The following is a 13,917-nucleotide window of genomic DNA, read 5'->3' on the forward strand; positions in this document are numbered from 1 at the left end:
CACAAAGTGGTCGCTTAAAACAACGCAGAACCAAGTGAAACTATAGGGCAGGATGTTGCAGTGAGGCTAGGAGCCAGGGACAGATGTGCAAACACTGTGGGATCTATTGATGTGTGGAAGGAGCGAACTACAGATGGTTTGGGGATGAAGAGGTCACTCAGCTGTTAAGGGCTTGTGCTGCTCTCCAGAGGACCCAGTTTGGATCATCAGAACACACAAAGTAGCTCATAATCACCTCTCACTCCAACTCCAGTGTGTCTGACGCCCTCTTCTGGTCACAATGGGTACTGCAAACACAGTGTAACACATGCAGGCAAACACACTGAGACACATAAAATAAATGTAAAAATGTTAAATATGGTATGTACTCACTCATAGGAGGATACTAGATGTGGAGCAAGGATAACTGGACTGCTACTCACATCACCAGTGAGGCTACCTGGAAAACAGGACCCCAAGAAAGACACAGGGATCACCCAATGACGGAGAAATGGATGAGATCTACATGAACAGCCTGGACATGAGTGGGAGCAATGAACGGCGAGGGTTGAGGGAAAGAGAGCGGGAGATCCCACCTGGATCAAGAACAGAGAGGGAGAACAAGGAATAGGAGACCATGGTAAATGAAGACCACATGAGAAAAGGAAGAAACAAAGTGCTAAAGAGGCCCACAGAAATCTACAAAGATACCCCACAAAAGACTGCTGGCAATGGCCGAGAAACAGCCGGGACTGACCTACTCTGGTGATGGGATGGCCAAACACCCTAATAGTTGTGCCAGAAACCCCATCCAAGGACTGAGGAATCTGGATGCAGACATCCACGGCTAGGCCACGGGTGGAGCGCTGGGAGTCTAATTAGTGAGAAAGAGGAGGGTTTATATGAGCGAGAATTGTTGAAACCAAGGTTGGATAAAGCACAGGGACAAATAACCAAACGAATGGAAACACATGAACTATGAACCAAAGGCTGAGGGGCCCCCAAATGGATCAGGCCCTCTGAATAGGTGAGACAGTTGATTGGCTTGATCTGTTTGGGAGGCATCTAGGCAGTGGTACCAGGTCCTGGGCTCGCTGCATGAGATAGCTGTTTGAAACCTGGGACTTATGCAGGGACACTTGGCTTAGTCTGGGAGGAGGGGATTGGACCTGCCTGGACTGAGTCTATCAGGTCGATCTCAGTCCTCGGGGGTGGCCTTGATCTGGAGGTGGTGGGAATGGGGGGTAGGCTGGGGGGAAGGGAAGGGGGGAAAATAAAAAATAAAAATAAATAAAAATAAAAAATAAAAAAGTAAAAATGTTTTAAATTTATTTCAAAACCAAGTGTTTTATTTCATTGAAGCAGAATAGTGAATACTGCTCATGAGAACTGGGTAAGGGTACTTAACACACACACACACATACACACACATACACATACACATACACACACACACATACACATACACACATACACATACACACACACACATACACATACACACATACACATACACATACACACACATACACACACACATACACATACACACACACACACACACACACACACCCCGCCCTACATTTTAAAGGCAGATCCTCACTGTATATAGAGTAAGGTGCAGTTCCCTAATCTGATATTGTGTTTCATTCACTATTTCTCTCTATATAGATTTAGTGTAATACCAAAAAGATGAACATTTGATGATTTACATCTAATACCAATAATTCAATAAAGTAAATGATGTTATGTCCATAGACAGTGAACAATATAGGAGAAAGAAGATAAAGAGAAAAGGGGTGTTTTATTACCAAACCCTTCAGCAAACACAGTGTTCAGAAAAATACAGAGTTCTGACATGCAGCAGAACTCACACAAATCGCTGCGTGTTATACTGAGCACTCGAAGAGCTGAAGATGGAAGATTCCCAATCCCAATGTATGGTGAATGCTTTAGAAAGACAGACACGCAAATTATCCTGGTGTGGGCATTGCATATGGTTTGCCTGTACTGGATCGTCACACTGCATCTCACAAATGTGCATAACTGTTATAGCAACTTGAAATGGTTTGAAGGGGCCAGCGAGATGGCTCAGACATTAGAAGCATTGTTGTATAAGTTCAAATGCACACAAAGGTGCAAGGTGGAAAACCAACTCCTAAAAATTGTCCTCTGCCCTGAACGGCCACACACACGCACACGCACACGCACACGCACGTGCGCGCGCACACACACACACACACACACACAATCCTAGTGATGAAGAGAGGCTCAGAGGCTAACAGCACATACTCCTCTTACAGAGGATCCAAGTTCGGTTCCCAGCATCTGGGTCAGGCAGTCCACATCCCTGAGTCTGAAATGAGGTGTAGACTGCAGCTGCTCTCTCACCTGAGACTCGGATGGAGAGGAGCTCTGTTTTAGTCCTGTTCTTAAGCAGAATTCAGTCTCTTGTAGTGGAAAAAGTGAGGACTTCAGTGTTTCACTGTCTATCACTGTGAGTTCCTAAGTAATTCACAAGGGAGCTTCCTTCTTAGAACCAGGAAGGAAGAGAGAACATCATCAGGATGAGCATATGATATCGGGTGTTCACAAAAACCACACGCAAGTCACCAACTTTGCTATAGTTCTGTCTTAGTTACTTTTCTATTTCTGTAACCAAGGCAACTTACGGAAGAAAGATTTTATTGGGCCTCGAGGTTCCAGAAGGTTAGAATCCAACAGAGGGAGGAACCTAGCAGCAAGCAGGCAAGCATGTGGAACAGGAGTGAAGAGCCCACATCTTGATCTACAGCAGGAGGTGGAGAGAAAGCCAGCTGAGGATGTCTGGGCCTTTAAACCAGCGACACACCTCCTCCAACAAGGCCACACCTCCTAATCCTTCCCAAACAGTTCCACCACCTGGGGACCCAGCATTGGAATATATGAGCCAATCCAAGCCATTCTCAATCAACACGCCAAACGTTCATTGGTGAGAGGCACTGGCAGGTCCCATTCATGCTCCCAGGGAAGGGATCTTGCAAGGTGAAGCTACACTGTGATCTTCTAGGAGTTTGTCTGCTGGTCAGTGATGAGCACTCAGGCTTTGGGGGTAGCAAATCTTAACACCTCAGGCTCCAGGCACACATCCCAAATTTGCCATCTCACAAGGCATAGTAGTTAGATAGTAACATGGTAGTTAATGTAGAAAGCAAGACATTGTCTTGGTCTCTAACAAACTTAAAGGCATAATACTTTGGGCACTACCATAACCACCATAGGTAAATGTTTCCAGTTACAAAACTGGCACAGAGGTTAAGAGTACCGGCTGCTCTTCCAGAGGTCCTGAGTTCAATTCCCAGCACCCACATGGTGGCTCACAACCATCTGTAATGAGATCTGGCACGCAGGCAGAACACTGTATACATAATAAATAAATAAATCTTAAAAAAAAAAAACAAAAAACTGGATTTGGGAAGGCCAGGGTGGTGAGCAGCATCCACTTCAGCAAAGGAAGGAAACATGGATTCTCGGAGGGCAGATCATTGTGAAAAGAACAACCAGGGAGCCGGCATTTTGGTCCTTCCAAGCCACCCGTCTCTAGGAAAACCTTAAGTGAGAAAAACCTGGGTTAACCCTACTGGATGAGAAAAAGACTACTACCATAATTTTTGAGCCAAATTTAAAGCAAGCTTTATTAAATACTGGCCAAGTCCATCCCCGGGATTCCCAGAGAATGGCCACGAATTACATTAGTCTAGTGCTTATGAAGGCGGAGACCGGAAGGTGACGTACTTCCTGCCTTCATCCCATCAGAGGCATACAAACATCGTGATGTGCTTCCTGCCTACATGACTCCCACTTGTGTGTGACCAAACACATCCTGTGCAGTTGGGGCAGCCGACCTGGTTCATAGAAGTGACAACAGGTGGCTTGTCACCTTACCTGACCGACAGCCCCCAACATTCCAGCAAGTTGTCTGTCCCTGGGCAGGTGGGGCTCACAGGTTGGAGACGTCTTTGTTTTACAGATCTCTTAAGCACAGTAGTTAAAACTTACAACATAACTTTAGCCCTCACATCTGCTTTACATCTCAGATGGAAGGGCAGACTCTCGAAGGCCACGAGGAGCTTGCCACATGCCACCCAAATAAGGCCAGTGTGGTGGCACAGCTAACAAAACCTTGCCACCCTGTCTCTCTCACTGACAAACGCTAAGTGCCTGGTTCGTTGAAGACCATTTCACTAGGTTCTGAAATGAACTCTGCTCCCCCGTCCTCCAGGAAGGACAATGAAATACAAATGTGAGTCCAGAGGAAGATCATCCCATCTGTAATGGCCCGGGAAACCATTTCAACACCTGAGGACAGAAACAATTAGACACACTTATCCTGAAACTGTCTCACCAGGAAAACAACATCCCTCATCGAGGACAGATTCATATTCAGGCATAGTGGCTGGAGCAGGATCCTGAGAGCTCATATCCTCAAGCGCAGGGGTGAGACACACAGAGAGACTAGGAAGCAGTAGAAGCACACGCCCACCCCCAGTGACGTATTTCCTCCACGGCTGGGCCACTTAAACCTCCCCAAATAGCACTGCCAACTGAGGACCAAGTGTTCGAGGGCACAAGTCTGTGGGAGACAGTGTTCATTCCAAGTACCACACCCACTGCCCATTCTTTACGGGTGCTCTGCTGGGACTTGGCACAGTGACAGGTGATCTGGTAAGCAGGGCTGACCACGCTTTTGTTTTGGTGCGCCCTCCACTTTATGCAAACAGCGGCCCGTCAACATTTTCTGTTTTGAATCTTTGTTCAAAGATTTCTTTTTATGTGTGCAGATATTTTGCCTACATGTATTACCTGTGCACCACATGCATGCAATGCCAGTGGAGGCCAGAAGAGGGCAGAAGATCCTCTAGAACCCTTTGAGAAGGGCTATGACGATGCTAGGAACTAAACCTGGGCCTTTTGCAAGAGTAGCAAGTGCTTTTAACCGCGGAGCCATCTCTCCAGTGCCTCCACCCACATCTTCACACAGAAGAAAACACTCCTGTTTGCAGTTCTGTCTTGTAAATAGTAACCCCCTTTACCAGAAAGAAATGAGTTTCTTATTCTCATGGGAACCAGCATATGCAGATAATTAGAATTCCAGCTTCCTTTATGCCCCGTTAAGATGGCACACACGAAAGAGAAGTCAGGGAAAACGCTGACAACCTGCACCTGGCATTAGAGTCACCGCTCCTGCCAATTAGAGAAGTGCTGAACACCTAGTTATAAAATAAAACCAGACAGCCGAGGCTGGGTAATTAATGGCTTCTCCAACATTAATGACGATAATTGTGGCTGTCACCACAGACAGCGGTGTCCCTTGGTGTCTCTATCAGCCATTGTGTATTTGATTGAGAATCGCTAGGAAGGAGGGCTTGTCCCTGGGTTCTTATCTAATGCCGCTCCATATAAAAATATGTTTTCATTAGTGTTGGCCTTGGGTTAAAAGTCTCCAAGGAAATGTCAGTGTTTACATGCATAATGCTCATGTTGTGTAAATACAGGTTCTCCTCCTCCAAATGCTAAGCAGATTGCTGTATTTTAATACTTTGTCCTGTGCTTACACCAGGAAGAATAAATGAGCTTTCCTTTGTTTGGCACGAGAAACAATATTGAAATAAAATTCAAATACAGCCTCCCGATCTTATTGGAGCAACACGATCTCATTATGTCCAGGAGAATACATATTTACTAATCTGTTGATTTGCATATTTCTAGAAGCTGGGGCGGACTCTTGTTCTGGGGCTGTGCGTTCTGTCCAATCTTTTTAGCTAAGGGATCAGGCATGTTTATAACGATCTGTGACTGCGTGCTGCTCACGGCACTGTTCTCCAAAACTGGGCTTTTCTTTCTCTCATGTTAATTTAGATTACATTGAGCCCGGGGCCGACCTAATTGGAAACTGTATTCCTCGGCTTCCCTAAGTGGGTTCTGCAAGGGTGATTTCTCATCGATGGAGCCTTCGAGCAGGCAGCTGCCTCTTGCATGCAGAGGCACACAAGCAGCGACTAAGACCCTGAGGGAAGGCCAAGTCTGCGGCCTCCTCTGGCTGACAGACCTGTCTCTTTAAAAATCTTGTATTTAATATTTATATGTGTACATATTGTGTTTGCATCAAATCATCCATTCCTTCCCCTCCAACTCTCCTCCCTACCCCCACCACTTTTTCTTCCCAATTTCATTTCCACTTCACGTTTCTCTCTCTCCCTCCCCACCTCTTTCTCTCCCTCCCTCCCTCTTCCTCCCTCTCCCTACCCCCCCCCCCCAGCAGCCATCAGTGTCCACTATCCCTTCAGAAAGGGTAGGCCTTCATAAAGCCTTCCTTCATCGGTGCTGGCGGTTTGGCTAACTTGGTCTGTGTAAGCCTGGGGCACTATTCCTCCCCAGACATCTATCGACCCTCTCTGGCTCTTCCATTCTTCCCATGCCGTCTTCCGGTAGAAGCTGAGCCTTGGGGAAGGGGATAGGGTAGAGATGTCCCATTTCTACGGCCTCTCAACTCTCTGCTTGTGGAATCTCCGTACCAATCGCCATCTACTGCAATAAGAAGCTTCTCTAGTGATGGCTGAGAGATGTGCTAGTCTATGGGTATAAAGATAAGAACTCAATGGGCAGTTTATTACTGTGTCTATTTAGCAGAATAACATTACTGAGCTCTCTCCCAGGGCATATGGCTTAGCCAGCCGTGGGTCTGTGGTCCAATTAACATTACCAATTGATGCCAATTACATTGACCTTGTGGAGCAGGCTTTGAATCCAGGCACAATGTGGTTGGTGACTTCCATGATATTGGTGCCGTTAGTGTACCTATGAGTCTATCTTGCCAAGCCAGTTGTTACTGTAGCTCCCAGGTCTCACAGCCGGGTAAGACTGTTGAAGACCTCTCTCTCCAAGAGCATAAAAAGGGGCTTCCAGCACTACACTCTTAGGCTGGAGGGGTGGAGCTTCCAGATTGGTACCAGCTTGAGTTCTCTATGACCTGTGGCTCAGGCCTGTGGTGTTTTTGATGACAAGGTCTTATCATCAGGTTCTGGGAGGTAACCAAGAGCATGGTAACAGCCTGTAATGTTGGGGCAGGGGCGGGGGAGGGGGGGGACGGACTCTGTGGGACCTCATTGACCAACAAACCAAAGAGATAACTTATACCTAGCCCTGGGCTTTTCTTTTTTAATTTTAATTTTTTTTTTTAAGACAAGGGTTGGAATTTTTTTCAAGATGGGGTTGGAATTCCCTGAGGGGTAATAAGGATGGAATTCCCTGAGGGACCATGGGGACAGAATTCCCTGAGGGGCCTTGGGGATGGAACTCCTTGTTGTTTTAAAGCAAGTGGGAGCTACACCCTTGGCAGAGAACCTAGAAAGAGCTCTTGTTTGGTCAACGGCTCCCAGGCCCTGCAGAGGACAGGTACCCAAATGTAGCCAGGGTGGTTTGTTCCAGGGTCCTTACCAAGCCCAGGCTACTTGTATGAATGACCTTGAGAGGTTACTTGTGTGAATGACCTTGAAAGGCTACTTGTGTGAATGACCTTGAAAGGCTACTTGTGTGAATGACCTTGAATGCTAGGCCACAACTGATCTTCATTTGTCAGACTACTTGAAGGCTCCAAAGAAAGACTTCTATCCCAACTTGGTCCTAATGTACTCCTGCAGACCCTAGAGTGATTCACTTCAGTAGTATACTCAAAGACTATGAGAAGCCATGTGTGCATGCGTGGTTCACTCTTGAGGGAGGAACATTTTATCTGCTGTTGTTTGGAACTGACCTTAGTTGATTTTATTGCATTTTAAACTCTCTACATTCACTATCTCTTTATGCCTGTAGCAGGAGGTCCACTCTTCGCAGTCTGCTTAGCACACCCCTGACGCACTTCACAGAACCATTCAAATGTCTGTAATGATGAAGTTTGAGTTTTAGAAGCTCTTGATAAAGACAGATTAAACAAAATTAATAATACCAAGAGCATAAGTTATCCTTGGCAAATGCCATTGGCAGACACTGCCATATCAATATCATGCGGCCGTTCGACGTCTCTGTGTGTGCGAGAAGCAACTATGAGCTGCCTGTCGTTCTTCAACCCAGTCCTCTGATACCGGTCTAATCAATATCTTATAATTATGTTAATGTTGTTTAAAGAACTTGTGGGTGGACAGTGAGATGGGTTAGTGGTGCTTGCCACCTTAGTTGACAAACTGAGTTTGATCACCATGATGGACAGAGGGGAACCAACTCCTAAAAGTTTGTCTCTGGCCTCTATACATGCACCTTGATATGCCTGTTCTAGCATGCATGCACATGTGTGCATGCACGTGCACATGTGTGCATGCATGTGCACATGTGTGCATGCACGTGCGCGTGCGTGCGCGCGCGCGCGCGCACACACACACACATTAATAAATAAAATTCAAATTAAATCAATGGTGAGCACTGGATAACACAATGCCCAAACCATAAGTCAAAATGTTAAGTCACTCAAGGCAGACTCACATCATTAACCTCCATAAAATGCAGTTTTAAAAACTGTCAATCAAAAACTCACAGTGATGGAATATTAAACTCTTTAACCTGAAGCCCCAAACAGAAGACCCCAGTTTCATTAGTGGGACAGCTTTGGCCATATCAACTCGTCTTTCTGAACTCTGGAGTTCCCATGGGGATCTGACGACCTCTCAGGTTACGTGGATTTGAGATGCTCACCTGGAATAATGGACAGCAACTTCCTTTACAAACTATTGGTCTTGGCATGAAGTGACTCACTGTTGGTTAATACTCACGCCTCTGAGAATTAGGACGACACAGCGTAGATTATAAAGATTTCCGTTTAAAAAAATTATATCAGGAGCTGGAGGGGCAGCTCAGCTCAGCAGGTGAAGAGCTTGCCACGCAAGACCTACATGTGATACCCAGGACCCGTGTAAAGATGGAAGGACGGAAAGAATCAGTGTCCCATAGTTGATCTCTGATCTCCATCCGCGCATCTTGGTGCTTGCGTGTTCATATGGGTCTATCACAGGCACACAGCAACAACGACAATAATAGTTACTATTATCCTTAGTTTAAACTTTATATTAATTTTTATGTAAACTGACTTTGGCAGGTTGCATACCTATAAGCAAGCACTATTTCCTTGTATTGTTGTTTTCTTTTTGTCCCTGCATACATGACTGTCCACCGGGAAGGAGCCCTCCACCGGGAAGGATTCCCTCCACCGGGAAGGAGTCCTCCACCGGGAAGGAGCCATCCGCCGGGAGGGAGTCCTCCACCCGGAAGGAGCCCTCCACCCGGAAGGAGCCCTCCACCCGGAAGGAGCCCTCTACCGGGAAGGAGCCCTCCACCAGGGAAGGAGTCCTCCACCAGGGAAGGAGTCCTCCGCCGGGAAGGAGCCCTCCACCCGGAAGGAGCCCTCCACCCGGAAGGAGTCCTCCACCGGGGAAGGAGCCCTCCACCGGGAAGGAGTCCTCCACCGGGAAGGCGCCCTCCACCGGGGAAGGAGTCCTCCACCGGGAAGGAGCCCTCCACCCGGAAGGAGCCCTCTACCTTACCTCTGTGTGGCAGTGGAAGGAGAGCCGCTTTGAGCCTCTGGAACACAGTAAATCAATTCTGATTAGCACTTGACTAGATAGTGAAAGGCCATGAAAACAGTGCTTTTCGTTATTTACTTTTCTCCTGCCTGTGATTGGGGCGGGGGTGTGGGGAGGCTGATTTTAAATACTGCTTTAAAGCATAACGTGTTAGGGTGTAAAGTCCTGGGAACGAACTGTTTTAATGTACTCCAGCTCTAAAAAGGGCGTCTGTGAGGCACATAAAAGACAAGGGAAAGTACTGGGCCAAAAGTGTGTGGGGAGAGAGAGAGAGAGAGAGAGAGAGAGAGAGAGAGAGAGAGAGAGAGAGAGAGAGAGAGAGAGACAGAGAGAGAGAGAGAGAGACAGAGAGAGAGAGAGCGAGCACGTACGGGCTCCTCAGCGCTCCAGGAACACAGCACCATTTCTCTCACCCCAGGTCAGGAAAGTACTGAGTCCATCTTCAGTATTTCACGGTGCACATTCAGAGCCACTCCTGTGCACACCTCCTCTGGAACCGCTCCTGTGCACACCTCCTCTGGAACTGCTCCTCCTGTGCACACCTCCTCTGGAACCGCTCCTGTGCACACCTCCTCTGGAACTGCTCCTGTGCACACCTCCTCTGGAACTGCTCCTCCTGTGCACACCTTCCCTGGAACCACTCCTGTGCACACCTTCCCTGGAACCGCTCCTGTGCACACCTCCTCTGGAACCGCTCCTGTGCACACCTTCCCTGGAACCACCCTCCTGTGCACACCTCCTCTGGAACCGCTCCTGTTCACACCTTCCCTGGAACCGCTCCTGTGCACACCTCCTCTGGAACCGCTCCTGTGCACACCTCCTCTGGAACCGCTCCTGTGCACACCTCCTCTGGAACCGCTCCTGTGCACACCTCCTCTGGAACCGCTCCTGTGCACACCTTCCCTGGAACCGCTCCTGTGCACACCTCCTCTGGAACCGCTCCTGTGCACACCTCCTCTGGAACCGCTCCTGTGCACACCTCCTCTGGAACCGCTCCTGTGCACACCTCCTCTGGAACTGCTCCTGTGCACACCTCCTCTGGAACCGCTCCTGTGCACACCTTCCCTGGAACCGCTCCTGTGCACACCTCCTCTGGAACAGCTCCTGTGCACACCTCCTCTGGAACAGCTCCTGTGCACACCTCCTCTGGAACAGCTCCTGTGCACACCTCCTCTGGAACAGCTCCTGTGCACACCTCCTCTGGAACCGCTCCTGTGCACACCTCCTCTGGAACTGCTCCTGTGCACACCTCCTCTGGAACCGCTCCTGTGCACACCTCCTCTGGAACTGCTCCTGTGCACACCTCCTCTGGAACCACTCCTGTGCACACCTTCCCTGGAACCGCTCCTGTGCACACCTCCTCTGGAACCACTCCTCCTGTGCTCACCTTCCCTGGAACCGCTCCTGTTCACACCTCCTCTGGAACCGCTCCTGTGCACACCTCCTCTGGAACAGCCTCTGTGCACACCTCCTCTGGAACCGCTCCTGTGCACACCTTCCCTGGAACCTCTCCTGTGCACACCTCCTCTGGAACCGCTTCTGTTCACACCTCCTCTGGAACCGCTCCTGTGCACACCTCCTCTGGAACCACTCCTCCTGTGCACACCTCCTCTGGAACACTCCTGTGCACACCTTCCCTGGAACCGCTCCTGTGCACACCTCCTCTGGACACAGTAGATGAGCAGTTGCCGGACTCAGTTGCTTCCTCTGCCTCCTCCTCCCTCAGTCAGCTCAGCCCTGCCCCAGCCTGTCTCTCCTGGGCTACCGTAGTCCTCTCCTACTTTCTCACTCCCTCCAGATTTTCCACTTTCTGATATAATCTACATTCTGCATGTAGGGTTTTCTTATTTTTTCTCTCTGTTTTATTTGTGTTGTTTATACCCCCAAGGTCCTCAAGAAAATGTCACATCACCACTTGGCTCAAATTGTTCCAGCCACCTCTCCTAGGCTTGAAAATTACAGGGCAGAAGTCAGGTTTTAGAGCATTTGATGTCACTGCTTACCGTCTGGCCTTTAAGGGCATAGCAGACGATCTTCTGCATACAAAATAATTCTTACTTGGCATATTCATGCATAATAATTGTAAGGCATTAAAAGCAATGTTTTGCAGTTCAAATTTATGTTAAGTGCTCGCACTCTTCCCATATAAATAACCTCCCTGACGTGACAAGCAGAAAAACAAATGTGGACACAAATTCTGATTCCTGTATCAGGCTTTCTCCTAGCACATTCTTCAATAATCTAAAGCCAGAGTATCTCATCTTTTCGTTCTGTGTTGGACATCTTGACTATTAGTGATACTGAAGAAGCCCTGTGCTTATCGGCCATTTCTATCCATCAATGAATGGTCCTAGAAATTCTCTGTTCACTTTTCCTATTTTTTTTTTGTTTTAGTTTTACATGATGGGTGTTTTGCCTGCATATATGGCTATGCACCACATGCATGCAGTAGAAGAGGGTGTTTGATCCCCTGGAACTGGAGGTAAGGATAGCTGTGTTCTGCCATGTGGCTGCTGGGAACCGAACCCAGGTCCTCTGCAAGGGCAGCCACTTAATCGCTGAACCATCTATCTCTCCAGCCCGGCTTCTGGATTTTTCTTCTGGGCCTCAACACTTCCTAAAAGGCCCTACTTCTGGGCACCGTTGCATTGGAGAATGTTTCCAACACAAGACTTTGGGGCACATAGCAATGCTACAGCATTGTGGCCCCAACAAAGCATGGATCTCAGCTTACCTAACCGCATGTGTGAATGCCACTGTGTCCTCCTTAGTTTTAACAGTTCTTCCTTGGCTTTATATTGCTTTTCTTTTCTGGTCTTGCTGTATTTGGCTTGTACAAACACAATACAGTAAACACTCGACTTGCTTGACAACTTAATCTTTTCAAATAGAAACACAGAGTGTGAAATCAATTGTGCGAATATTTAATGCCATGGCTGTTCCCATCTCTGTATTTTCACCTGGCCTCAGATTTCCCCGTGAATCTGTCCAGCACTCTGGTTTTTCATTCTCAGACTTCCATCGCCCTCCAGATATGCACATTGGGCCACTGAGTATTCACGTGACCTTCCGTGAAATTGGAGTGTAAGCTAGTCAAGTCACCTTCTCCAGTGGGAGCTTCCAGGGCCACCCCATTACCTTCTGTTGTTACCGATTTTGAGATCCACCACAGGACATGCAGGACAGTGACCTGCATGGCTTTGGGACTGAGCTGACTGGAACTATGGGGAAAAAAGAAACTGTAACAGACATATATACTGAAAAGCTGCAATCAGGTGGTCCATGCACTCTCATGGAAACTCACCAGCAGCCTAGAAACCTGGGGGGTATTATAGATAACTGAATGAGGAGGCCAGTGAATCTCAGGAAGGGGTGTCTATAAGGGAGCAGTCTCAGGCTGTAGTCATCCTGGAGAAAAAGATGTAGTTGATGCTGACTGCACACACTGTCAACATCCATACTTTAGTCAATGGAGCCCCTTGTCCTTCCCACAGGTCTGAGGCTCTGCGGTCATTGAAAAGGCTGTGTGCATGTCATGAATGTTCATTCATGCAGGGGTACAGCTGCTCTCCACATCTCCTGCATATTTTTAGAACTTTCCTTTAATCCCTAAAAATTCTCTTGGAATATATATTTTCTTTTTACCTTTTTACCTTCCTCTTGATAAATATATTTCATAAGGAGGTACCTTGAGTGGTTTTGAACCATACCACCTCCTTATTGGCATTGTGATTCTTCTTCTTCTTTCCTTAAAAAGCAAAATAAATGTTTACTTATTATTATATATCAATATATGTTAGCTATTTGCATAACAAACCACTCTACACTTGTTAAATTTATTTCATGATTCTATGAAATAATGATCTGGGTTGGACTCAACTGGACTATTCTGTTTTTTACTGGGCTCCATCATGAAATTGTGGTCAACTTTGGGTCTGCTAGGTATTTATTAGTCAAAAGACATTCCAGGGCTAAGCTCAATGTTAGAATGGCATTGGACTACAGAGTTACAGGTTGTACATATGAGTCCGATTATTTAGGACCATCCACACAGTTGGTATTAAAATATTTATTCATTATCACATCATAAATAAACTGAATGAAATAAGTAATTAGTCAAGACATCCACACAGTTCTTCATAGGTGGGACTGAGACATGACAGGCTTCTGTGAGTGATGGTGTAAAGGAGGTATATGGAGCTATACCTGCAGGGTCTATCGTGACATGTCCTTCCTAATTGTCTAAGCAACATGGCCTTCATCCTTGAGCCTTGGTCTCTCTGGTGATGCTTGTCTCAACAGCATCAATGGTAAATCAGTGAAGGTCTTC

At 47.3% G+C, this 13,917-nt stretch overlaps 1 protein-coding gene across 1 annotated transcript in view; it reads left to right on the forward strand.

Moving 5' to 3' along the window:
• LOC143270441 (uncharacterized) overlaps window positions 1-13,463 on the forward strand; it is a 38,203-nt gene extending 24,740 nt beyond the window's left edge. The window contains exons 2-3 of the mRNA XM_076560371.1: window positions 9,223-9,595; window positions 10,006-13,463. Coding sequence (XP_076416486.1) covers window positions 9,223-9,595; window positions 10,006-11,264 — 1,632 coding nt within the window. The 3' untranslated portion in view covers window positions 11,265-13,463. The remainder of the gene's footprint in view (window positions 1-9,222; window positions 9,596-10,005) is intronic.
• The last annotated feature ends 454 nt before the right edge of the window (window positions 13,464-13,917 follow it).

The sequence above is a fragment of the Peromyscus maniculatus genome, chromosome 23, assembly GCF_049852395.1.
Source record: "Peromyscus maniculatus bairdii isolate BWxNUB_F1_BW_parent chromosome 23, HU_Pman_BW_mat_3.1, whole genome shotgun sequence".
NCBI classification, from domain to species: domain Eukaryota; kingdom Metazoa; phylum Chordata; class Mammalia; order Rodentia; family Cricetidae; genus Peromyscus; species Peromyscus maniculatus.